General features: G+C 37.4%; 1 protein-coding gene across 3 annotated transcripts in view; it reads left to right on the top strand.

Moving 5' to 3' along the window:
* Positions 1-25,615, top strand: part of LOC110144829 (uncharacterized) — a 102,392-nt gene that overhangs the window by 64,475 nt on the left and 12,302 nt on the right. For 2 of the 3 annotated variants that reach the window (XR_011492880.1, XM_070480747.1), the window contains exon 2: positions 12,531-12,684. Coding sequence is in view for 2 of the 3 variants with exons in the window: in XM_070480747.1 (XP_070336848.1) it covers positions 12,531-12,641 (111 nt within the window). In the remaining variant the exon portion in view is untranslated. Of the gene's footprint in view, positions 1-12,530; positions 13,621-25,615 lie in introns of those variants that run through there. The other variant, XM_070480746.1, reaches the window with a different exon arrangement.

Raw genomic sequence — 25,615 nt, forward strand, 5'->3', positions numbered from 1 at the left:
AAATGCATAAAAGAGGTTCAACCTCTCACATAACAATAAAAAATAGAGATTAAAAGTGAATAATATTCCATTTATAACCTATCAGATAGATGAGACTGTAGAGTTCAATTTTTAAAACACTATGGAGACTTTGGAGGAGGGATGCTCTTATAATTTGCCAGAGCACCAGAAGTTGGCACAGTCACTGTGGAGGCAAATTGGTGGACTCTGTTAAAATCACAGGTGCATGTATACCTTTATTCATAAGTGCAGGTCTGCAATGTGTCCTGTAAAAACACTCGCATCCATGTGAAGTGACTTACATGCTGTGTTATTCATTGCAACATTTTATATATAATATCAAAAGACAGGAAAACACCAAAATCCTTCCAGTTAGAGACAGTTAAGGCATGTTAACACAAAGGAAAACTGTTCAGCTGGAAGGAAGAATGAGGTGCTGTTACCATACTGGGAAAAAAAAAACATAAAAATAGGCAAGAGGCAGACAGAAAAAAATAAATAGGCAAGATGCAGACTGTATATAAAATGCTACATTTGAGATTAAAATGTAATACAAATTTTTTATATTTGACCTTATGTATGAATAAATCAAGAATATACAAGCAATAAATTACAGTGATGATAGCCTGTATTTTGTGGAGTGGGGTGGGGAGAGAAACTAAGGGAGGAGGACAGGGTAGAAGAGATTTCACCATGTATTTTTATATTTTGATTTTTAGTCATTTGAAAGGTACAAATTAAAATAATAAAATATATCCAATGAATACAGTAATGTTGCAGGATATAAAATTAACACACAGAAATCCCTTGTATTCCTATATGGTAACAATGAGAAAACAGAAAGAGAAATTAAGGAAACAGTACCACTCACCATTGCAACAAAAAGAATAAAATACTTAGGAATATATCTACCTAAAGAAATGAAAGACCTATATATAGAAAACTATAAAACACTGATGAAAGAAATCAAAGAGGATACAAACAGATGGAGAAATATACTGTGTTCATGGATTGGAAGAATCAATATTGTGAAAATGACTATACTACCCAAAGCAATCTATAGATTCAATGTGATCCCTATCAAGCTACCAACGGTGTTCTTCACAGAACTAGAACAAATAGTTTCACAATTTGTATGAAAATACAAAAAACCTTGAATAGCCAAAGCAATCTTGAGAAAGAAGTATGGAACTGGAGGAATCAATCTGCCTGACTTCAGGCTCTACTACAAAGCCACAGTCATCAAGACAGTATGGTATTGGCACAAAGACAGAAATATAGATCAACAGAACAGAATTGAAAGCCCAGAGATAAATCCACATACCTATGGACACCTTATCTTTGACAAAGGAGGTGAGGATATACAATGGAAAAAAGACAACCTCTTTAACAAGTGGTGCTGGGAAAACTGGTCAACCACTTGTAAAAGAATGAAACTAGAACACCTTCTAACACCATACACAAAAATAAACTCAAAATGGATTAAAGATCTAAATGTAAGACCAGAAACTATAAAACTCCTAGAGGAGAACATAGGCAAGACACTCTCCGACATAAATCACAGCAGGATCCTCTATGACCCACCTCCCAGAATATTGGAAATAAAAGCAAAAATAAACAAATGGGACCTAATTAAACTTAACAGCTTTTGCACAACAAAGGAAACTATAAGCAAGGTGAAAAGACAGCCCTCAGAATGGGAGAAAATAATAGCAAATGAAGCAACAGACAAAGGATTAATCTCAAAAATATACAAGCAGCTCCTGCAGCTCAATTCCAGAAAAATTAATGACCCAATCAAAAAATGGGACAAAGAACTAAACAGACATTTCTCCAAAGAAGACATACAGATGGCTTACAAACACATGAAAAGATGCTCAACATCACTCATCATCAGAGAAATGCAAATCAAAACCACAATGAGGTACCATTACACGCCAGTCAGGATGGCTGCTATCCAAAAGTCTACAAGCAATAAATGCTGGAGAGGGTGTGGAGAAAAGGGAACCCTCTTAAACTGTTGGTGGGAATGCAAACTAGTACAGCCACTATGGAGAACAATGTGGAGATTTCTTAAAAAACTGGAAATAGAACTGCTACATGACCCAGCAATACCACGCCTGGGCATGCACACCAAGGAAACCAGATCTGAAAGAGACATGTGCACCCCAATGTTCATCGCAGCACTGTTTATAATTGCCAGGACATGGAAGCAACCTAGATGCCCATCAGCAGACGAATGGATAAGGAACCTGTGGTACATATACACCATGGAATATTACTCAGCCATTAAAAATAATTCATTTGAATCAGTTCTAATGAGATGGATGAAACTGGAGCCCATTATACAGAGTGAAGTGAGCCAGAAAGATAAAGACCAATACAGTATACTAACGCATACATATGAAATTTTAAAAGTTGGTAACGATAACCCAATATGCAAAACAGAAAAAGAGACACAGATGCACAGAACAGACTTTGGGACTCTGTGGGAGAAGGCGAGGGTGGGATGTTCTGAGAGAATAGTATTGAAACAAGTATATTATCAAGGGTGAAACAGATCACCAGCCAAGGTTGGATGCATGAGACAAGTGCTCAGGGCTGGTGCACTGGGAAGACCCAGAGGGATGGGATGGGGAGGGAGGTGGGGGAGGGGGGGATATGATGGGGAACACATGTAAATCCATGGCTGATTCATGTCAATGTATGGCAAAAACCACTACAATATTGTAAAGTAATTAGGCTCCAACTAATAAAAATAAATGAAAAAAAAAATATCTAACAAGTCACAGTTATCAGAAATACACATGGAGGAATCTTGCTGGTGAAAGGAAGTGTTAGGTGAAAGAAAGTGTTAGGTGCAAGCTAGAAGAAACAGGAGTGAGCCAGTCTGCTCTTGGGTTGGCCCGGAGAAGGGCTGGGTGGGAGGAGAGCTGGAAAGAAGGGTACCAATGACAAAGAAGAGGAGATGCTGATGAGGAAGGGCTTCCAGCTCTTCCACCCAGGAGCTCCCCAAAATCATCATGGAACAAATGTGAGGCTGGAGAAACTGAAGGTCACTAAGGCTTGGTGACTTCCCCACAGTCGTCAATGTGAAACACATAGCTGTGTCCCAGAAATTTGGTGCTCATTCTATCACTTTATGTCATGCTCTGCTTCAGGTTCATTGTGTAATTCTAGTTAAGTCATTGCTGGCTGTAAAAGCTTGCTGAGGAGCATGTTCCTTTTCAGTTTAATTAATGTGTGTTAACTGTCGGCCAGTGCTTCCAGATTTGGCTTGAAAGGAACAAGGAAGAACCAAATAGGATCCTGAGACCTAGGCAGGGTCCGCTGCAGCAGTGGCAGAGGGCAAGGAAGCGGAGGCTCGGCAGTCAGGAGGAAGTCTGTCGGCTTCACATTTCAGCCCAGGCACCTTCCAGTTCACGCAGAGAGAGGGAAGTGGGGAAAGGAGAAGTATTTATCAATTCACCTGTGCTGCAGGTTATTTGCTTCTCATGTCTATTTAATTTTTGTTGTTTTCTTTAAACCAGGAACTTTTTCAAAACCAAATCCATTATTTAACATGTTATTCAGTTCTCCAGTTAATCTTGCAGGGTAGTTTCAGATATTATCTTCTTTCCTCAGGTGAGGAGAACAAGACTTTAAAAGTCAAGTATGTAACTGACTCAAAGTAATGTAGCAAGCCACAGAGTGAGCAAATGCCAGAGCAAATGCCAGAGCAAAGATTACCTGACTAAAAAGCCTGCATTGTATTCTAGACACTACAGATCCGAACAGCATTGTATAATATTACTGGCAAATATACTGATGACAATAATGATAATAATTTGCTTTTGGATTTCCTTATTCAAGTTCCCATACTCTCACAATCTTGAATTACTTGATTACAGTGTATCTTTACCCCCAGACATTTTTTTCCTCGGAACTAAGGTGAACAGAACACTTCTCCATGTGGAAGCTGCCAAGTGGAAACTTAAAGCAGATAATATTTAGAAGTTAAAACCAATACTTTTCATACTAATGTTTCCCAGACATTTAGCTTAAGTTGACATCCTGCTTGTATAACTGCCTTAGCTGCCTAATACAAACTAAAAAGTGCTTGCTTTTAAATATATGTACCATTTTAAAACTTTAAATCCAAAAAGTTTAGAGATATTGAGAAAGAGAAATACTTCAAAAAACTAGATACCCTTCTAGCAATCCATGAGTGAGCTCAGAGTAAAGGTAAGTTCATTCATTCAGTGAGTCATCTGAATTATCATTGTTACACCTATATATCCTGAGCTAAATAGATTACTAAATCAAATAAAAATAGGTTACAAAGTAATAAGTACAGTATCATCATATTTTTTACAAATATGTGTGAAAAACGTCTGAAAAGAAATTACACTAAAATGTTCATAACAGTGCCATCTGGGCGATAGAATTTCCATTCTCTTACACTGTTCTAATTAAATAGCTCTCTCATAAATATGGATTCATTTTAGATCCAGGACAAATAAAATTATTTTATTTTTGAGATTTAAACAAAGAACAAAGAGGGAATTCCCAGATTGTCCAGTGGTTAGGACTCTGCACTCCCACTGCAGGGGTATGAGTTCAGTCCCTAATTGGAGAACTGAGGATACTAAGATCCAGAATGCCATGTGGTGTGGCCAGAAGATAAATTAATTAGTTAATTAAAATAATTTAAAAAAAAGAAGTTGGCCCCTTGTAGAGATCTGGCTTAGAATACTCATCACATGCAGTAAATTAAATACCACCTCCAGCACATCAGAATCATTTGAAGGACTTGTTAAAACACAGGTCACTTGGCTCCATCCCCACTGTTTCTGATCCAGTAGGTCTGTGGTGGGGACTGAGTATTGGCATTTCTAACAATTCCTAGATGAAGCTGATGCTGTTGATCCTGTGACTGCACATTATTAGCCACATTCCTATTTCTTGATAGCCGTGGGAGACTTTTAACAGATAAAGGGATGTTCTCCTTGAAATTCCTGACCTCATGTTTTCCCCGCAGTACCTGGAGAGAAGTGAGCATCCTATAGATGGTAAGGTAGTTGGTAGATGGTAGTTGGTAAGGATGGTTTTTTTTCTGTCATTACCTTTTCACAGAAGCAGATTAGATAGTCTTTTTCCCTCTTAAAGAAGCCATATATAGAGACTTCAGTACCTCAGTCACACCCCATAGCAATAACTGCCTTTTAAGGAAAATGACCCAAACCAAATTTCTTTCTGTCAGAGTTTCTGATTCTCATGCCTATGGTTGAGTGAAATAAAAATGACAACTATAGCACTCACTACAGTTGGACAAAGAATATGCTGCGGACACAAAAGAAACCAAACTTCTAAAAGATAGAGGATTCCAAGGTGAAAGATGGCAAGTGATTCAATAATCTCTGTTGAGATATGTAGATGTTTGGTAAATAAAGAGATCTAGGGTTCATTCCTGAAATTGATTTTGGCAATAAGCCCAGATTTTCTCTCCCTTCCTGAGGTCTGTCTGTATTCAGTGACTGGTTGATGTGGAGGTATAAAGGCTCAGACCCCTCATTCCACCTCTGAAAGGTCATCTCACCTTCAGAGCTCCTCACTGTAATTGGCCAAGGCCACTTTGTGACTGTACGGCAACTCAGCATTCCCTGTCTCCATCCTCCTGGTTTTTCTTCCCTGAAGTGTTGATCCATAGTACTCCCTAGTAAACCCCTTGCATGGTAAATTGTGTCTCAAAGTCTACTTTCTCAGCATCTGACCTCTAATGGCATAGCATATAGAACTTCCCTTTAGGGCCATAGGAAACACAAACTCACATTCTGTTTCTTTTCCTAATACGTGTTAATATTCTTTTGCTAATATGTGTTAATGTCTCATTCTTGCTATTTATGACTCACTTAAAACTTTTTCCTTCACTGAAAGCCCTTATAGTCTGATTTTTCTTAATCTGTCTGTGCCCCTCCAGATCGCAACTTTTACTGTGTCCCAAACTACATTGTAGTGTAATCGGTTACTTCTCTTTCTTCCAACAAGAGTGTGAACAATTAACGCCTCACAGTAGGCAAATGAAATCTTACCTCTTTACCTGAGCACATAACAGGGTCAATCTAAATATTGGATGGATGAAGAAATTTAAAATATAGTACTAAAAGAAAGAAGGACTATGTCAATACCATATTGTCATGGGCAGTTCTACATGTAAGGGGATTCTGTCTAGAGATAAGACTCAGTGATAAAGAATCTGCCTGCAACGCAGGAGACCCAGGTTCGATCCCTGGTCAGGAAGTCCCCTGGAGGAGGGCATAGCAACCCACGCCAGTGCTCTTACCTGGAGAATCCCATGGACAGAGGAGCCTGGCGGGCTGTAGTCCGTAAGGCTGCACAGAGTTGGACACGACTGAAGTGATGCAGCAACAGCAGCAGCAGCTAAGGGGTAAAGTTTTTCATTTTTGTTTTTCAATTTCTCTACTTTTCCTGGATGGGATATTGGATAAACTGCTTCTTGGAGTAAGAAGTGAAGTATCTATCTTTCTCTGATGAAAGGGTGGTTTCTGTCCTTGTATATTTAGGGCACAGTAAAGTAATGGTACAATATGTAAGGCAGAAATCCAGGTAGGAGCCTCTCTTCTGATAGCTCTGGTCTTAGACAATCCTTTTCTGAATTCACCCTTTGTGGGCCTTTGGCCCCATCAGTCTGGTGATGGTTAGTCATGCTTTCAATTGCCAAGTAATATAGAAACCACTGGTACCAGTTTGAAATTATTGTTCAGTTTATAGAAGGCTTAATATGTTGGAAAAATTATGAAAACAATACATGCAAATGGTGTAAATGGCTCAATTTTATAGTTGTTATGTGACATTTTTTCCCGTTGTCCTTTTAGAAAGCTAACTTCTGCAAAATGGGGGGCTACTGGATCAGTTTGTCTGCCAACTATTAGGGAAGACTTGATGACAATTTTCCTCATCTCTTTGGATTATATACTTAAACATCATGGGTAGACAGGAAATAGCCAGCATGTGATGAGTATTTAGAGACAAATAGCCAGAGTCACATTACAAGTATGCAGGGAAAGGATCATAACACAAAAACAGTCCTATGGATTTTCATTAAATAGAAGAGGAATCCAGTTTCTTAGAAGTATGGAAACCTGTTCACCTAAGTTCTCATCACTGAAGGAGGAGATGTGTACTCTTGGTAAGGGTGGAGCAAGGTTTGAGTAAAGCAAAAGGCAGGTTCCCTTGACTCATAAATCATGTAACTTTTTCTGTGTAAGAGAGCTAAGTGCACGTTGTTTTAGTAAAATTTATTCCAAGTTAAGTTTCAGTATAAGCATTGTACTAAACAAAGCATAGATCCCTGGGAGAAATTTATTTATTTGTTCTCAATAACAGATTCATTTGGTTTCATGTTAGATGAACAAGGTGGCTCAATAAAGGACAAAAATGTTATGGATCTAACAGAAGCAGAAGATATTAAGAAGGGGTGGCAAGAATACACAGAACTGTATAAAAAAGATCTTCATGACTCAGATAATCACGATGGTGTGATCACTCACACTGACCTAGAGCCAGACATCCTGGAATGTGAAGTCAAGTGCACCTTAGGAAGCATCACTACGAATAAAGCTAGTGGAGGTGATGTAATTCCAGTTGAGCTATTCTAAAAGATGATGCTCTTAAAGTGCTGTACTCAATATGTCAGCAAGTTTGAAAAACTCAGCAGTGGCCACAGGACTGGAAAAGGTCAGTTTTCATTCCAATCCCAAAGAAAGGAAATGCCAAAGAATGCTCAAACTACTGTACAGTTGCATTTATCTCACACGCTAGTAATAACTATGCCAAAGCCTTTGACTGTGTGGATCACAATAAACTGTGGAAAATTCTAAAGGAGATGGGAATACCAGACCACCTGACCTGCCTCTTGAGAAACCTGTACGCAGGTCAGGAAGCAACATTTAGAACTGGACATGGAACAACAGACTGGTTCCAAATAGGAAAAGGAGTACGTCAAGGCTGTATGTTGTCACCCTGCTTATTTAACTTATATGCAGAGTACATCATGAGAAATACTGGGCTGGAAGACCACCGGGAGAAATATCAATAACCTCAGATATGCAGATGACACCACCCTTATAGCAGAAAGTGAAGAAAAACTAAAAAGCCTCTTGATGAAAGTGAAAGAGGAGAGTGAAAAAGTTGGCTTAAAGCTCAACATTCAGAAAACTAAGATCATGGCATTTGGTCCCATCACTTTATGGCAAATAGATGGGGAAACAGTGGAAACAGTGGGCTGACTTTATTTTGGGGGGCTCCAATCACTGCAGCCAAGAAATTAAAAGATGCTTACTCCTTGGAAGGAAAGTTATGCCCAACCTAGACAGCATATTAAAAAGCAGAGACATTACTTTGCCAACAAAGGTCTGTCTAATCAAGGCTTTCATTTTTCCAGTAGTCATGTATGGCTGTGAGAGTTGGACTCTAAAGAAAGCTGAGTGCCGAAAAATTGATACTTTTGAGCTGTGGTGTTGGAGAAGACTCTTGAGAGTCCCTTGGACTGCAGGGAGATCCAACCAGGCCATCCTAAAGGAGATCAGTCCTGGGTGTTCATTGGAAGGACTGGTGTTGAAGCTGAGACTCCAATACGTTGGCCACCTGATGCAAAGAGCTGACTCATATGAAAAGACCCTGATGCTGGGAAAGATGGGGGCAGGAGGAGAAGGGGACGACAGAGGAAGAGATGGTTGGATGGCATCACAAACTCAATGGATATGAGTTTGTGTAGGCTCCAGGAGTTGGTGATGGATAGGGAGGCCTGGCATGCTGCGGTTCATGGTGTCACAAAGAGTCAGACATGACTGAGCAACTGAACTGAAGAAGAGGAAGGGAAAGAGAATACACTCTTGTGGGTGGGATAGCGTTCAGGAGCTAAAATAAATAACAAAAATGTCCCCAAAATGCCTCTAGCTAAGTAGATTTATACCATAGATTGAAATTAGAAGGACAAAGAGATGAGTTTGGACATATCAAAGGATTCAGTTGTAGCATTCTATAGGGAAAAATCTGATAAAGAACACAATAGCTTGCTGATGATTGGGATAAGAGCTGACACCTATACACAGTAGAAACAAAATTTTTCAAATATCAGTAATTTGGTAAAAATTACCAACATTTTTGAACCATTGGACTCACCAAATGCAGTTCTAGGTACTTATATTCCCTATTCAAATGGGAATACAAATTTATTTTTTGCAGCCCTATTTACATAAAGGGTAATTGTAGTCAAATGTGTTATTATAGAGGATTTGGTTATGTAAATACTGACCCCTTCATATTGTGGAATACTACACAGCATTTAAATTCTTCTAGGTAAAGAGTATTCACCTAAATACAAGCTCGTTCATAACATGTTGAATAATATTAAATGGATTACACTGGGGAAAACTGATGTCTCATTATTTCTAGGGAGTAGGATTTGAGGGAATGGAGGGTAAGAAATGAGATCTTTAAACTCCCTTTTAATTTTTGGAGCCTACATACCATTCCCTTTTTTTTTCTTCTTAGCTATGTGCCTAAAATTGACTCTTTTAAATTGTGTCCAGTATTTCCATTTTTCTGAATAAAAGGTAGCTTGTCTTAGCTCAGTCTTCCAGAGTTGGTACTGGAAGATGATGACTCCCGCCTTTGTATCACCAGGGACAGTACAGAGGAACCAAACCACTTCACTAGACTCTGTTAAAAGACAAAGATGAGACAGACAGAATTTTGGGTAAAAATCATATTTTTCTAATAATATATAAATAGAAAATTTTAATATATGTTTCTCATTTAATGAATGAAAACATTGATATAACTTTAAGAGTAAGTAACTGATTCCTGAATGCTAATGTCTTATTTGCTATATGGCTTTTCATAGTAGTTTATGGATGAATAAAGTACATCCTGATTGTTTTTTCCAGCACTATTATAGATCTTATATCTATGTATCTGTGCCTCTTGGTATAAACTTATTTTCTCTTTAGTGCAAATATTTTCACTACAAAGGACTCCTAAAACTCAATATCTTGCTTTAAACTTACCTTTAACACTTCGAGCAATTGTTGAATAAGTTACAGCAGAAATTTCTATACATATATCTAGTCCAATCAGAAAGGTTTCTCTTAGATAAAATTAACGTGAAAGAAGAACTTCTAGGATGCAATTTAGGGAAGAAAGACAACTGAGAAAAGGACTTCTGGTACCGAATTAGCCAAGATCTCTTACCTGCAGGGAGTATGAACATACAATGAAACTCTACAAAGGACACATTTTTGATGGATCAGAACAATCCCATGCCAATCCCAAAGACAATCATGATGTTGTCAGACCAGCCAGGTTAAAAAAAACTCCAAAGATTATGAACTTACTTGCATTTCTAGCTTATTTATGTCTTTATCTTTCTTACATATTTAAAAAATATGTATTTCCGTATCAAGAAAATGAGAATCTTCATATTTTGTGAAACCACACTACACAAAAGAGAATCTCCAAATGATCAATAAACTTGAAAAAAAAGTGATCAACATCATGACTGCTCATGGGATGCAAATTAAAGCCAAAATGTCATACCACAGCACACACATCGGAACAGCTAAAACTAAAAATATTAAATAAAAAAATATAAAAAGACATACAATTGTTGATGATGGAAGTATAAACTACTAAAACTTTTAGAAAGTGCTTGGTACTATCTATAAAGATAAACATGTAAACACACACCCTGTGATAAAGTCACTCCACCCACCCCTGGTCATATATCCACATATGTCATATATCCACAGAAATCATTGCTTAGATCCACCAGAAGAAAAGTTCAAGTATGCTAACAGAAGCTTTCATCATAGTAGCCCCAACACATGCCAAAGAAACAAAGTTAAACTACATTAATAATAGAATTGACACATATTTGTGATCTATTCAAACGACATAGTGCATAACAATGAATTATTGATACACAAAACAATATGGATGATTTCACAGACATAATATTGAGCAAAAGCACTAGACATAAAGTATTTTAACATTATTTTCATTTATAAGAAGTTCAGAAACAGGCAAAGCCAATCCATGGTGATAGAGGAGTCAAGAGTGGCTAGATTTATGGTGGAGTGTTCAAAGTTGATCTTACTTTTGCCTTAGAAATTATATTTTCTTCTTGTTATAATAATTTTGCTTCCTTGTATTTGCTTCATATATTTTTAACATGTTATTATTCCACCACAATGTTAAATACTAGAAGGGAACATAGGCATCGTCGTTTTTTACCTAATTTTTAGCAAGAATACAGGCGTATCTTCTTTGATTGTGCTTTGTAGATGATTGCATTTTTTATGAGTGAAAGGTCTGTGACAACCCTGCATTGAACAAGTATATTAGCACCATTTTTCAAACTTTGTGTCTGTGTCACATTTTGGTAAGTCTCATGATATTTCAGATTTTTTAATTATTATGGATTAGTTATGGTTTTCCATGATTAGTGATCTTTGATGTTACGATTACCAAAAGATTATGACTCACTGAAGGCTCAGATGATGGTTAGCATTTTTTAGCAATAAAGTATTTTTTAATTCAGGTATGTGCATTATTTTTAGCATAATGTTGCACACTTAATAGACTACAGTATAATGTAAATAAAACTTAGATGCACTGGAAAATAAAGAAGTTTGTGTGACTCACTTTATTGTAATATTAGCTTTATTGCAGTAGTGTGAAACTGAACTTGCAAATCTCTGAGGTATACCTGTATTCCACTTTATCATTTCTCTTGTTTATAAAGAAAACTGATTGATATTATTCTCATGTTTCTGTTATTTCTCACTAGTTTGGGGTTTTAAAAGATGATGCATATATTACTAATTTCTTTTTTAATAAATATCACACCAAAATATTTGAGGTGAAAGTTTATTTTTTTCACATTAAATACTGATGAATAGATTGTTTTGAATTGTTCCCAGTAGTTGGATCAAAAATCCACATTACTGATTGCCTTATCAATTGTGGTAACCAACTTAGAAAAAAACTGTACAAAAATCTTCCATGTACCATCCTATTGAAATAAATCAAGTATGTTTACAGAAATCTAGAATAAGTAAATAATGCAGAATGAAGAGGAAAAGGTAAGCTTTAAAATGGGGATGTCAGCCTAACACCAGTCCTGTGTGGTTATTTACTATCAAATCTGACAGTATCAGACATCCAATATCATTATTTTTTAAAGAAGTGGAACTTTTTCCATTCTGATTTTAATAACTTAGCTTTGTCCTCTGGTGTCTCTTTGCTAAGAAGCGTATTTGAATGGATAACCACTGGTAAAAATTGTGTTAATTGTGTTCCCTATGGCTGAGTATAACATTGTGTTATGTTAGCTAACCAAATGCACTAAGACATGAATACCTGCAGTTAATTAATTTGTTTACATTGACTCAGTGAGCAAGTGCCTTCTATAACTAATGTTATTCTGCCCTCTACTGCTTCAAACTGAAATCTCCTATACATTCCAGGTGGAGAAGAAAATGGCAACCCACTCCGGTATTCTTGCCTGGAGAATCCCATGGACAGAGGAGCCTGGCAGGCTACAGTCCAAGGGATTGCAAGAGTTGGACACGACTTAGCAACTAAACCACCAACAATACATCCCAGAAAAAGAGCTTCAAGGTAAAATTTTTATGAAATTTTCCTCTTAAAAAGAAAACAAACAAAAAATAAAACATAGAAAACTTGATGTGTCTACATCATCAGGTAATCAGCAGAAATAATTTGACTCATATAGGATTTCAGATTTACATTGTTTAGCACATTATGTCATTTAAAAGGTTTCATAGCTGTAACATTTCAACTCAGTTTTAAGCTTTCACAACCAATAGTTTCAACAGTAGAGTTCAATGATAGCTTCCCCATGCCATTTTCTGAGTGGAGTAACTTATCTTCACACCTTCGAAACCCAAGGCGAAACACCCCAAGACACATATTAATCAAATTAACAAAGATCAAACACAAAGAGCAAATATTAAAAGCAGCAAGGGAGAAACAACAAATAACACACAAAGGGATTCCCATAAGGATAACAGCTGATCTATCAATAGAAACCCTTCAGGCCAGAAGAGAATGGCAGGACATACTTAGAGTAATGAAAGAGAATAACCTACAACCTAGATTACTCTACCCAGCAAGGATCTCATTCAGATATGAAGGAGAACTCAAAAGCTTTACAGACAAGCAAAAGCTGAGAGAATTCAGCACCACCAAACCAGCTCTTCAACAAATACTAAAGGATCTTCTCTAGACAGGAAACACAGAAAGGTGGTATAAAGGTTAACCCAAAACAACAAAATAAATGGCAACAGGACCATACCTATCAATAATTACCTTAAATGTAAATGGGTTGAATGCCCCAACCAAAAGACAAAGGCTGGCTGAATGGATACAAAAGCAAGACCCCTATATATGCTGTCTACAAGAGACCCACCTCAAAGCAAGGGACACATACAGACTAAAAGTGAAGGGCAGGAAAAAAATATTCTACGCAAACGGAGACCAAAAGAAAGCAGGAGTCGCAATACTCATATCAGATAAAATAGACTTTCAAATAAAGACTGTGAAAAGAGACAAAGATGGACACTACATAATGATCAAAGGATCAATCCAAGAAGAAGATATAACAATTATAAATATATATGCACCCAACATAGGAGCACCGCAATATGTAAGGCAAATGCTAACAAGTATGAAAGAGGAAATTAATAGTAACACAATAATAGTAGGAGACTTTAATACCCCACTCACAACTATGGATAGATCAACTAAACAGAAAATGAATAAGGAAACACAAACTTTAAAGGACACAATGGACCAGCTAGACCTAATTGACATCTATAGGACGTTTCACCACAAAACAATCAACTTCACCTTTTTCTCAAGTGCACATGGAACCTTCTCCAGAATAGATCACATCCTGGGCCATAAATCTAGTCTTGGTAAATTCAAAAAGATTGAAATCATTCCAGTCATCTTTTCTGACCACAGTGCAGTAAGATTAGATCTCAATTACAGGAAAAAAATTATTAAAAATTCAAACATATGGAGGCTAAATAACACGCTTCTGAATAACCAACAAATCATAGAAGAAATCAAAAAAGAAATCAAAATATGCATAGAAATGAATGAAAATGAAAACACAACAACCCAAAACCTATGGGACACTGTAAAAGCAGTGCTAAGGGGAAGATTCATAGCATTACAGGCCTACCTCAAGAAACAAGAAAAAAAGTCAAATAAATAACCTAACTCTACACCTAAAGCAACTAGAGGAGGAAGAAATGAAGAACCCCAGGGTTAGCAGAAGGAAAGAAATCTTTAAAATTAGGGCAGAAATAAATGCAAAAGAAACGAGAGATCATAGCAAAAACTAACAAAGCTAAAAGCTGGTTTTTTGAAAAAATAAACAAAATTGACAAACCATTAGCAAAACTCATTAAGAAACAAAGGGAGAAGAACCAAATTAACAAAATTAGAAACGAAAATGGAGAGATCACAACAGACAACACTGAAATACAAAGGATCATAAGAGACTACTACCAGCAGCTCTATGCCAATAAAATGGACAACTCGGAAGAAATGGACAAGTTCTTAGAGAAGTATAACTTTCCAAAACTGAACCAGGAAGAAATAGAAGATCTTAACAAAACCATCACAAGCAAGGAAATCGAAACTGTAATCAGAAATCTTCCAGCAAACAAAAGCCCAGGACCAGATGGCTTCACAGCTGAATTCTACCAAAAATTTAGAGAAGAGCTAACACCTATCTTACTCAAACTCTTCCAGAAAATTGCAGAAGAAGGTAAACTTCCAAACTCATTCTATGAGGCCACCATCACCCTAATTCCAAAACCAGACAAAGATGCCACAAAAAAAGAAAACTACAGGCCTATATCACTGATGAACATAGATGCAAAAATCCTTAACAAAATTCTAGCAAACAGAATCCAACAACATATTAAAAAAAATCATACACCATGACCAAGTGGGCTTTATCCCAGGAATGCAAGGATTCTTTAATATCTGCAAATCAATCAATGTAATACACCACATTAACAAATTGAAAGATAAAAACCATATGATTATCTCAATAGATGCAGAAAAAGCCTTTGACAAAATTCAACATCCATTTATGATTAAAACTCTCCAGAAAGCAGGAATAGAAGGAACATACCTCAACATAATAAAAGCTATATATGACAAACCCACAGCAAGCATCACCCTCAATGGTGAAAAATTGAAAGCATTTCCCCTGAAATCAGGAACAAGACAAGGGTGCCCACTCTCACGACTACTATTCAACATAGTTTTGGAAGTGTTGGCCACAGCAATCAGGGCAGAAAAAGAAGTGAAAGGAATCCAGATAGGAAAAGAAGAAGTGAAACCCTGTCTGCAGGTGACATGATCCTCTACATAGAAAACCCTAAAGCCTCTACCAGAAAATTACTAGACCTAATCAATGAATACAGTAAAGTTGCAGGATATAAAATTAACACGCAGAAATCTCTTGCATTCCTATACACTAACAATGAGAAAACAGAAAGAGAAATTAAGGAAACAATACCATTCACCATTGCAACAAAAAGAATAAAATACTTAGGAGTATATCTACCTAAAGAAACAAAAGACCTATACATAGAAAACTATAAAACACTGATAAAAGAAATCAAAGAGGAGACAAACAGATGGAAAAATATACCGTGTTCATGGATTGGAAGAATCAATATTGTCAAAATGGCTATACTACCCAAAGCAATCTATAGATTCAATGCAATCCCTATCAAACTACCAACGGTATTTTTCACAGAACTAGAACAAATAATTTCACAATTTGTATGGAAATACAAAACACCTCGAATAGCCAAAGTAATCCTGAGAAAGAAGAATGGAACTGGAGGAATCAATCTGCCTGACTTCAGACTATACTACAAAGCCACAGTCATCAAGACAGTATGGTACTGGCACAAAGACAGAAATATAGATCAATGGAACAGAATAGAAAGCCCAGAGATAAATCCACGAACCTATGGTCACCTTATCTTCGACAAAGGAGGCAAGGACATACAATGGAAAAAAGACAACCTCTTTAACAAGTGGTGCTGGGAAAACTGGTCAACCACCTGTAAAAGAATGAAACTAGAACACTTTCTAACACCATACACAAAAATAAACTCAAAATGGATTAAAGATCTAAATGTAAGACCAGAAACTATAAAACTCCTAGAGGAGAACATAGGCAAAACACTCTCCGACATAAATCACAGCAGGATCCTCTATGACCCACATCCCAGAATTTTAGAAATAAAAGCAAAAATAAACAAATGGGACCTAATGAAACTTAAAAGCTTTTGCACAACAAAGGAAACTATAAGCAAGGTGAAAAGACAGCCCTCAGAATGGGAGAAAATAATAGCAAACGAAGCAACAGACAAAGGATTAATCTCAAAAATATACAAGCAACTCCTCCAGCTCAACTCCAGAAAAATTAATGACCCAATCAAAAAATGGGCCAAAGAACTAAACAGACATTTCTCCAAGGAAGACATACAGATGACTAACAAACACATGAAAAGATGCTCAACATCACTCATTATCAGAGAAATGCAAATCAAAACCACAATGAGATACCATTATACGCCAGTCAGGATGGCTGCTATCCAAAAGTCTACAAGCAATAAATGCTGGAGAGGGTGTGGAGAAAAGGGAACCCTCTTACACTGTTGGTGGGAATGCAAATTAGTACAGCCACTATGGAAAACAGTGTGGAGATTTCTTAAAAAGCTGGAAATAGAACTGCCATATTACCCAGCAATCCCACTTCTGGGCATACACACTGAGGAAACCAGATCTGAAAGAGACACGTGCACCCCAATGTTCATCACAGCACTGTTTATAATAGCCAGGACATGGAAGCAACCTAGATGCCCATCAGCAGACGAATGGATGAGGAAGCTGTGGTACATATACACATGGAATATTACTCAGTCATTAAAAAGAATTCATTTGAATCAGTTCTAATGAGATGGATGAAACTGGAGCCCATTATACAGAGTGAAGTAAGCCAGAAAGATAAAGACCATTACAGTATACTAACACATATATATGGAATTTAGAAAGATGGTAACGATAACCCTATATGCAAAACAGAAAAAGAGACTCAGATGTATAGAACAGACTTGTGGACTCTGGGAGAAGGCGAGGGTGGGATGTTTCAAGAGAATAGCATCGAAACATGTATATTATCTAGGGTGAAACAGATCACCACCCAGGTTGGGTGCATGAGACAAGTGCTCGGGCCTAGTGCACTGGGAAGACCCAGAGGGATCGGGTGGAGAGGGAGGTGGGAGGGGGGACCGGGATGGGGAATACATGTAAATCCATGGCTAATTCATTTCAATGTATGACAAAAACCACTGCAATGATGTAAAGTAATTAGCCTCCAACTAATAAAAATAAATGGGAAAAAAATAAAATAAACATTTCTCAAAGTCAGAAAAAATAATGGAACATACAGCATATTCAGACATTAAAAATAGCTGACAAAGTCTTAATATTCTAAGTGCTCTTTATACACCATTTCCTTGTAGACACTAGGCTTTTTGCTACTGTAACCCAATAACTTTCAACACACAAACAAAAACAAAGGCACACACATGAACCCCCCAACATACACACACACACATGTATAACCATTCACCCATATTTGAATGATACTGACTGGCTGCTAGACCAACTAAACCAAATTCTCCCAATACTCACACCTGTTTTCGCCCAGGTTATTTGTTGACCATCGAATCGTCAGGTGGAACTGACTGCATTTCCCCCTCTTCAGTCATTATCTCTGCAGGATGTTTTCCTGTTCTAACATTTCTACTTGGGATGGATGTGGCTATAAACACATATGCTTTTTAATGGTGCTTTCTAAACTTCAGCTTGCCTGCACATATTTCCAGCTTTCTTTTATAGATATAAATATAATCTATATATATCAATATACAGTGGAGGAGCACTCCCTCGATCTGTGACTCAAGCACTGCTGTTTTATTATTGCAGTCTCCTTTCTTAGTTCTTGTCTATAAAAACATGTCCAGCTCTTATTGGTCCATATCCTCAAATTTGTTACCTAAAAGTGTGGACTTAATCATTCTTTGACTTACATCATGTGTCCAGAGATTCTCTCTCATCCCAAGTACTTAATATGTCGATGGATCAAAAAACAAAGATACCTCACTGAGATTCAGCCCAAAATCAACCAGGGAAATACAGGTATTCCTTGTTTCCAGCATAGATCTCACACAGAAAAACATCAACTTGATTGCAGTTTCTGTGTGCATTAAAAACTGAACGCAGGAGCATATTACACTTGAGAAACTGCATGTATGTTTACAAAATAAAATTTTATACATGGTAATGAAAACACTTTGTTCTGTAAGATACAAATACCATATACAAAATAAATACATGGTAACTGATTTAAACCTGTCAGGCTTAAATCACTGAGTATAATTCATGTTTCTCTGCTTTTAAGGTCACCATTGCTGATTCTAGACTTCAGTTTTTCAGCTAGTAAAGCAACTTATAAAATGCATGAAAACCTGAACTTTGTAAGAATCATTTTGCCACTGTTTTGTGAAAGCTTAATTCTCTTTCTTTTTTTTACCCTTAATTTTACAAATTTGTTAATGAAGAGAAAGTATCTGTTGATTTCCACTGTGTTAATTTCTTAAACGTGGAGGCCTGTATCCTTCCCCCTTTAGGGAAAGGTTCATTCCTTGAAAGTAGATCTTCACAACCAGTTTTGAATCCTCACTTCTAGCAAGTTCTCTTCTAAATTGCTCTCTTGTCTCAAACACGTTCCAGCTACTAATGATGTCCAATGTGGAATTTGTCCAAGTGGGTCTCATCCCAAACATCCTGGACCCTCTATATTGAAGATGCTGCAGAGACATCTCAGGGAAGACAGCAGGGTGTGGGCTTTCCTGAAACTGCCCAGCATCCACTGGATCCCAGACATCAGTCAGGCCTGTTTTCCAGAAATTACAGATGCAAAGCACTTTTTTTTTTTTTTTTTTTTGAGAAACATTAAGATGTGCCTCTTGTCCCTACTACGACGTGTGACACCTCACTACTCAGGCAAAATTTGGGGCTGTTTTTGTGTAGACTTGTGGACTGTGTTGGTGTTGCACCTGCCTGTATTTACTGCATTTCTGTGTATTGGAGGATTTCAGGAGCATCTTGATCTCTGCAGAAGGGGGCATGGCAGATGGGGAGAATTGAGTTGTGTCCATGTTCCTAATCTCACACTTGAGCCAACTGCCTCTCCCTGACAGTGCCCCGTGATCCCCCACAGAAGCTCATGGTCACCCTAGCTGCAACCTTGTCTTCCTTCATCCTTTCCGCATTTGACCACATGTGTCTTGAGCTGCTGAAGTCCTGAGCCTGGACAGGACCTGTGCACAGCTGGCTGGCGGCCTAGTTCAGGCAGCAGCTCAGTCACCCCTAGTTCTGCTTTAACAACCCAGCTTCTTGGTTCTCCAATAATTTGGAACCTACAAGTTAATAACATCTGACCATTAAACAGGATATGACTACAGAGGTTTTAGGGCAAGGTGACAGTACTAAACTAACTGGGAGAAGTTTTTCACATTAAATAGAATTTAAAATTAAAACTTAAAAAAGAAAAGTATACATATATATGCATACCAACCAGCCAAATGGGTGGGTCATTTGTGAGGTATGTATGACTCTTTAAGTCTCAGACTATGAATTTCTGCCATCATTTCTTAAATTTGAATTTATGTGACCACTAAACTCTCTTGCTGTCTGTTCATTTTTTCCTGGCTAATGTTATAACTTTCCCATATATTATTTAATAAAAGTTCTTAGCCATAGGTTTTGGGAGAAAGATTCTTTGATTCCATTTCTTTCTTTCATTTTTATTGAATGTCTCTCCTTTGTTATAACTAGCCATTTCAGTTCAGTTCAGTCACTCAGTCAGGTCCTGACCCTTTGTGACCCCATGGACTGCAGCACACCAGGCCTCCCTGTCCATCACCAGCTACTGGAGCTTACTCAAACTCATGTCCATTGAGTTGGATGCCATCCAACCATCTCATCCTCTGTTGTTCCCTTCTCCCACCTTCAGTCTTTCCCAGAATCAGGGTCTTTTCCAGTGAGTCACTTCTTCGTATCAGGTGGCCAAAGTATTGGAGTTTCAACTTTAGCATCATTCTTTCCAATGAATATTCAGGACTGATTTCCTTTAGGATGGACTGGTTGGATCTCCTTGCAGTCCAGGGGACTCTCAAGACTCTTCTCCCACACCATAGTTGTAAAGCATCAATTCTTTGATGCTCAACTTTCTTCCGGCGCTCAGCTTTCAGCACTCGATTAGCCATTTGGGGATCCACAAATGTTTGTGATTCTCATTAAGCCAATGTTCTTAACCTTAGAACAATTCTAAAACTAATCAGAAAATAATGCAAGCAACAATATTTAAAAACAGAAAGGAATATTTGACTTTGACTTCCTCAGTCAGAAGCATTAAATGAGTTTTAAAGTAGCTGTAGTGAAACCGTGTAGCAGTGAGTAAAGTTCAGTAACCATATTAATAAAGCAAAAAAAAAAAAATCTCAAAAATTGCCATATTATCAGGATTAATTAGATGCTGATCATTAGCTAAAGATTTATGCAAAAGATATACCTCTTGTTAATGAGGAAAGAAATGATATTTCAATAAAATATTCCAGGAAACTTGCCTGACACGTGAACAAAAAGCAATTTAGATTCTCATATCATAGATCAAAAAAGGGAAAAAATGCTAATGAAATACTGAATTTAATGTAAAACAGATGAACAAGAAAGGACATCAAATACATACCAATTCAAAAGAGGAATGAATGTGACTAGGGAGAGGCTTGATTCTATGTCGTAAACAGCGCTTGGCAAAATATACAAGAGACTGACTAGCTCTGTGTACACAGGAGAAATGAAAAATACATATCCATCAAAAAATGTGGCTATAACATAGAGAAAATGTATATGTCAATGATTAGAGATTATAAAATGATAAATAATGTAATTTACCAATATAAAACTAAAGGAAGTAGATAAAATGAAGCTTGATTGTAAAACTTGATTGAACAAAGAATTTAAATTAGCAGGCAAATGAATTACTGTTGAAATTCACTACAAAGTGACTGATTAGAACAATGCTAAATTAATTTTTAGCTAAAAAAGCAATACGTCAAATCAAGTATCTAAATAAGCAATTGTTTAAATCAAATAAGTCATATATTTAAAATGTTTTCTGGCAATTCATCCATCCTTTGAAAATTATTCTTAGAAACCATGGGAGAAATGTGCACAGGCATATTAACCCATCATCTCCTCAATGTGCCATCTTGTTTCACTGCTCTACTTCACAAACAAAATTTAATTTTCTATACAGTGTCCCTAATACTCATTCTTATGTTTCCTTTTCAACCTACTCCCATCTGGTTTCTGCCTGGTTAATTCTACTAAACCAGATCCTGCTAAGGTCACCAGTGGCATATATTTCAGGTTCACTGGGACAGTTCAGCACTCACCTACCCTGCAGGCACCACTGCATCTTTGAAACACATTCCTTCCCTTCAGTAGTCTCTCCCCTGATCATCCTTGTATCCTTCTCACTGCACTGCCCCCTGCCTCAGTGCCTGTTGCACTCTCCTCTGCCTGGCCCTTAGTACTGAGGGTATGAAGGATTAGGTTTAGGTCCTCTTCTCATTGTCCATTCTATTTATAGTGACCACATCCATCCCCATGCCCTCATTACCAGACACACAGTAAACAATTTAAAACTAATACCTCCTCCTCGCCATTTTTTAAAAATTTCCAACAGTCAATGACTCTGAATATTATATGTTTCCAGGCAACTTTAGAAAGAATATATAATATTATTTTTCCTTTTCCAGCATCATTTGTACCTAAAACTTTCAGTGTGAGAACATTCTTTTCCTTTACTTCTCTTTGCAGTCTTTAATATAATTGAAATGAAATAAACAATAATATAGTTTTAGTGTCCTCTTCTTTGTCGAACTGAGAGTTTCAATGCAATAGGAACTGCATTTACTTTACTCACTTGTATTTCTTGGTGGCAATTACACAGTCGATCAATAGGGTACTCAGTTTATATGTACAATCTGAAAGGAATGAATGAATAAATAAGTGTTACCACCCATTCTTTAATAAAATTTTGAAAATGAGGGCTTGGATTTTAATTATTGAATAAAGAAACTCATTTTCTTTGATAAGAATTTAATAAATAGAACAAAGTGCAAATTTAATAACATGAAATGGTAAACATGTTTTAGAAATTTTAATAGCATGTATAGATGAAATGTAATTTTATTAATAATTTATAAATATTATAAATATGATAGATGCAAGAAGGAAAAGTAAATAATAAATAACATCAGGGCGGGCATTGCTTAAGGACTGATGCCCCTGCAGATGAATACTTTTGTATCTACTTCCTTACTACTACTGACAAAATATTGGCTGAAGTAATTCATAAATTTGGTGGCTAAAGCAGAAATCAGTCTAATAAACACAGGTGAGCGTGCAGCCTGATGTGGCATCTTAGTCAGGGAGAGTCATGTCAAGTTGAGTTCAGGTCTCCATCCATTTTTCTTAACCTTTCTTGTAAGTCGGTTGATTAAGAGAAGGCTCTCATGATTTCCACTCTTATGATTTCTCAGGCGCAATTGCTGTATTCCTTCTCTTTAAGATTGACATGGGGATTTCCAGGAAGTACCTCTTCATGGCCAGGGTGGGGCCATGTAGTATTTGTGTGAAGGACCTGGGTTCTCAGTGATGTCCTCCTTTCCTCCTGATCTGTGTCCCCAGGTTTCAAGTGTCAGCAGCCCTCAGAGGCTGAGAGCTAAAGTGTGGAGAGCTAAGTAGGTGGAGGCATTATCCAATTGCAGTTGTTACACCTTTGGTAGACAATATTTATTTTGCTACTACAGCTTTCATCGCTCAACTCTTACTTAAAGTGTTGAACATTTGCTTTGCTCAGAATTTCCTAGTGGGCCATAGGGAATTCCATGACGGTGTTATGCATTAGTAAAAGCTATGTCACAGAAATCGATGACCCTCAGTTGTTCATTCAGCCTACATCCTTCTGTTGGGCTGACTGTCACTCCATCTCTGTCTCCTGCTCAGAATTCAGAGCAGTGAGGCCCAGGCTGTGTCAGGGAGAAATAGCCTTGTCTTTTTACTTACTCTTGATGTTTTGTTTTAAATTTAAAGAACAGCAAAAAAAATTTAAGAACTTATTTCTTGCATATTGATTTACTGGCCAGTTTGTCTCTCCTACTGTGTTCCTTTACATGTCATCCTAGGGTTAATACAAAAGGAAGGGAAAGAATGGCAGAGGGGCATCCCCATATTTTCTGTGATTTTCCAGACAAGAGATTTTTTTGTTTCTCATGTCAACTTTCCTGAAAGGCAAAACTTGATAGTTGTTTGTGGACAAAAATAAAGCAAATATAATTTTGAAGGTCATGAAAGAGAATATAGACAAATGTCTTTTTTGCTGACAGTGTGGCAAATTGTAAGTTAAATCTAAAGAAAGGTGAACCAAAAAATGGAAGGAACCATAATATTTGAAAGTTGTCAAACAGTCTCAGAGATAGCCATGTGCACATGCTAAGTCGCTTCAGTCATGTCTGACTCTTTGTGACCCTGTGGACAGGCTCCCCTGTCCTTGGGATTCTCCAGGCAAGAATACTGGAGTGGGTTGCTGTTTGCTCCTCCAGGGAATCTTCCTGACCCAGGGATTAAACCCTGGTCTCTTATGTCGCCTGGATTGTCAGGGAGGTTCTTTACCACTGGTGTCACCTGGGAAGCCTCCACAAAGACAGGCAGGTGAGACCAAAATTTTTACATGTACTCTTGCCCCCAAAAGGGGCCCTAAAGTGTTGAAGGAAGAAAGAAAAGGAATGAAACTTATTTAGCATATAAATTAGAGAGCCCTCTCATTTGTCAGTTGGAGAGAAGCATTCTAAAGACAAGTCTGTAACCTTGTCTTTAGAGGCAGAGATTTGAGAAATCTAGGCTAAATTGACGCCTTTCCCCACTACCTGAGCAGTACACACACACACACACACACACACACACACACACATCATGGTTAATTCCTGAGTTACAATTGGATTACCTTAATAGTTCTCAATTCTACTCAAATAGATAAATCCCAGGCTAATGTCTGGCAACAGTTGTATTCTCTGAAATCTCTTTATTTGTGCCTGTGTTCTCTCTTACTAGTGAGTCAAAGTGGAAGGGATGCAAGTGCAGTTATTATTCAAAGGGACATTGAGAATTTTCTCCTAATTATAAATTCAAGCAACAGGATCTCATACTGGGAATGTAATTTAAAAACTGACAACATACTGTTAAGAAAGATTTAATGCACCTTCCATCAGGATCTTTTTCCTCTGATTTCTCTTGCATTTCCAGACCAGAATGCCAGGTTGTAAGCCTCCAAGGGTCTTAAAGTATGTGAAACGGATGAGAAATCTGGTACCTTTGCCAGATGAGCAGCCTAGAAGCAAGAATCACATCCTAATCTTTCAGGCTGCTCATCTGGCAAAGGTTCCTTAGCCCAAAGACATGTCCTGCCTGAAGCTGGGAGTATTTTCCCTCTCTAATACGAAAACCAAGGAAGCAGGCTTATTCAAGTTACTGACATCAGTTCTTTCCAGGAAAGACCCTCTTTTAGCTCTGAAGAAAATGTTAATGTAAGAAGACAGACTTCTGCCTGGAGGAGCAAGACGCCTGTTCCACAGACTTGGTCAATGTCCTAGTCCACCTTGGCCAGTAGATGGCACTCTTCCTTTGTAATTATTTTAATGGCCTCCAGAGGAAAATGGATCCTGCTTTCTAGTTCTTTTTTTTGCCACAGGTGTTGTTATGGTATTATAACAAGGACATCCTCCCATTCCCAAAAGTATTCATCACAGGAAAAACAGTAACCTCTTATATAAGCATTTCTGAAAAACCTAGAACTTCATTCAAACCTTTATTGATGGCTTTGCATTCTTAAGGGAAAATTATTAACCAGAACCATAAAGAAACAGGACACAGCTGTGTGAATGGCTAGGGCATGTGAAGACAGAGTGAATGAGGAGAGCTTACTGGGAATTTCTACATTAGAGGGAAAGTACAGGCATACTTTGCTCTATCTCACTTCACAAATAATTCCAATTTTAACAAATTGAAAGTTTGTGACAACCCCATGTCAAGCAAGTCTATTAATGCCATTTTCCAACAATCCTTACACACGCCCTGTCTCTGTATCACACTACAGTAATTCTTAGGATAGTTCAAACCTTCACAAGCAAAAAAATCTGAAGGACCAGATGATCATTGGTGATTTTTAGCAATAAAGTATTTTTTAAATTAAGGTTTGCATATATAGTCAGGCCACTCAAGTTGTCTGTCTCTTACTCTCTGTACATCCCCTGCCCACCCAGTACACCTATGCATATGACTGGCCTTCTCTGTA

This window comes from Odocoileus virginianus, chromosome 18, assembly GCF_023699985.2.
Source record: "Odocoileus virginianus isolate 20LAN1187 ecotype Illinois chromosome 18, Ovbor_1.2, whole genome shotgun sequence".
Lineage (NCBI taxonomy): Eukaryota > Metazoa > Chordata > Mammalia > Artiodactyla > Cervidae > Odocoileus > Odocoileus virginianus.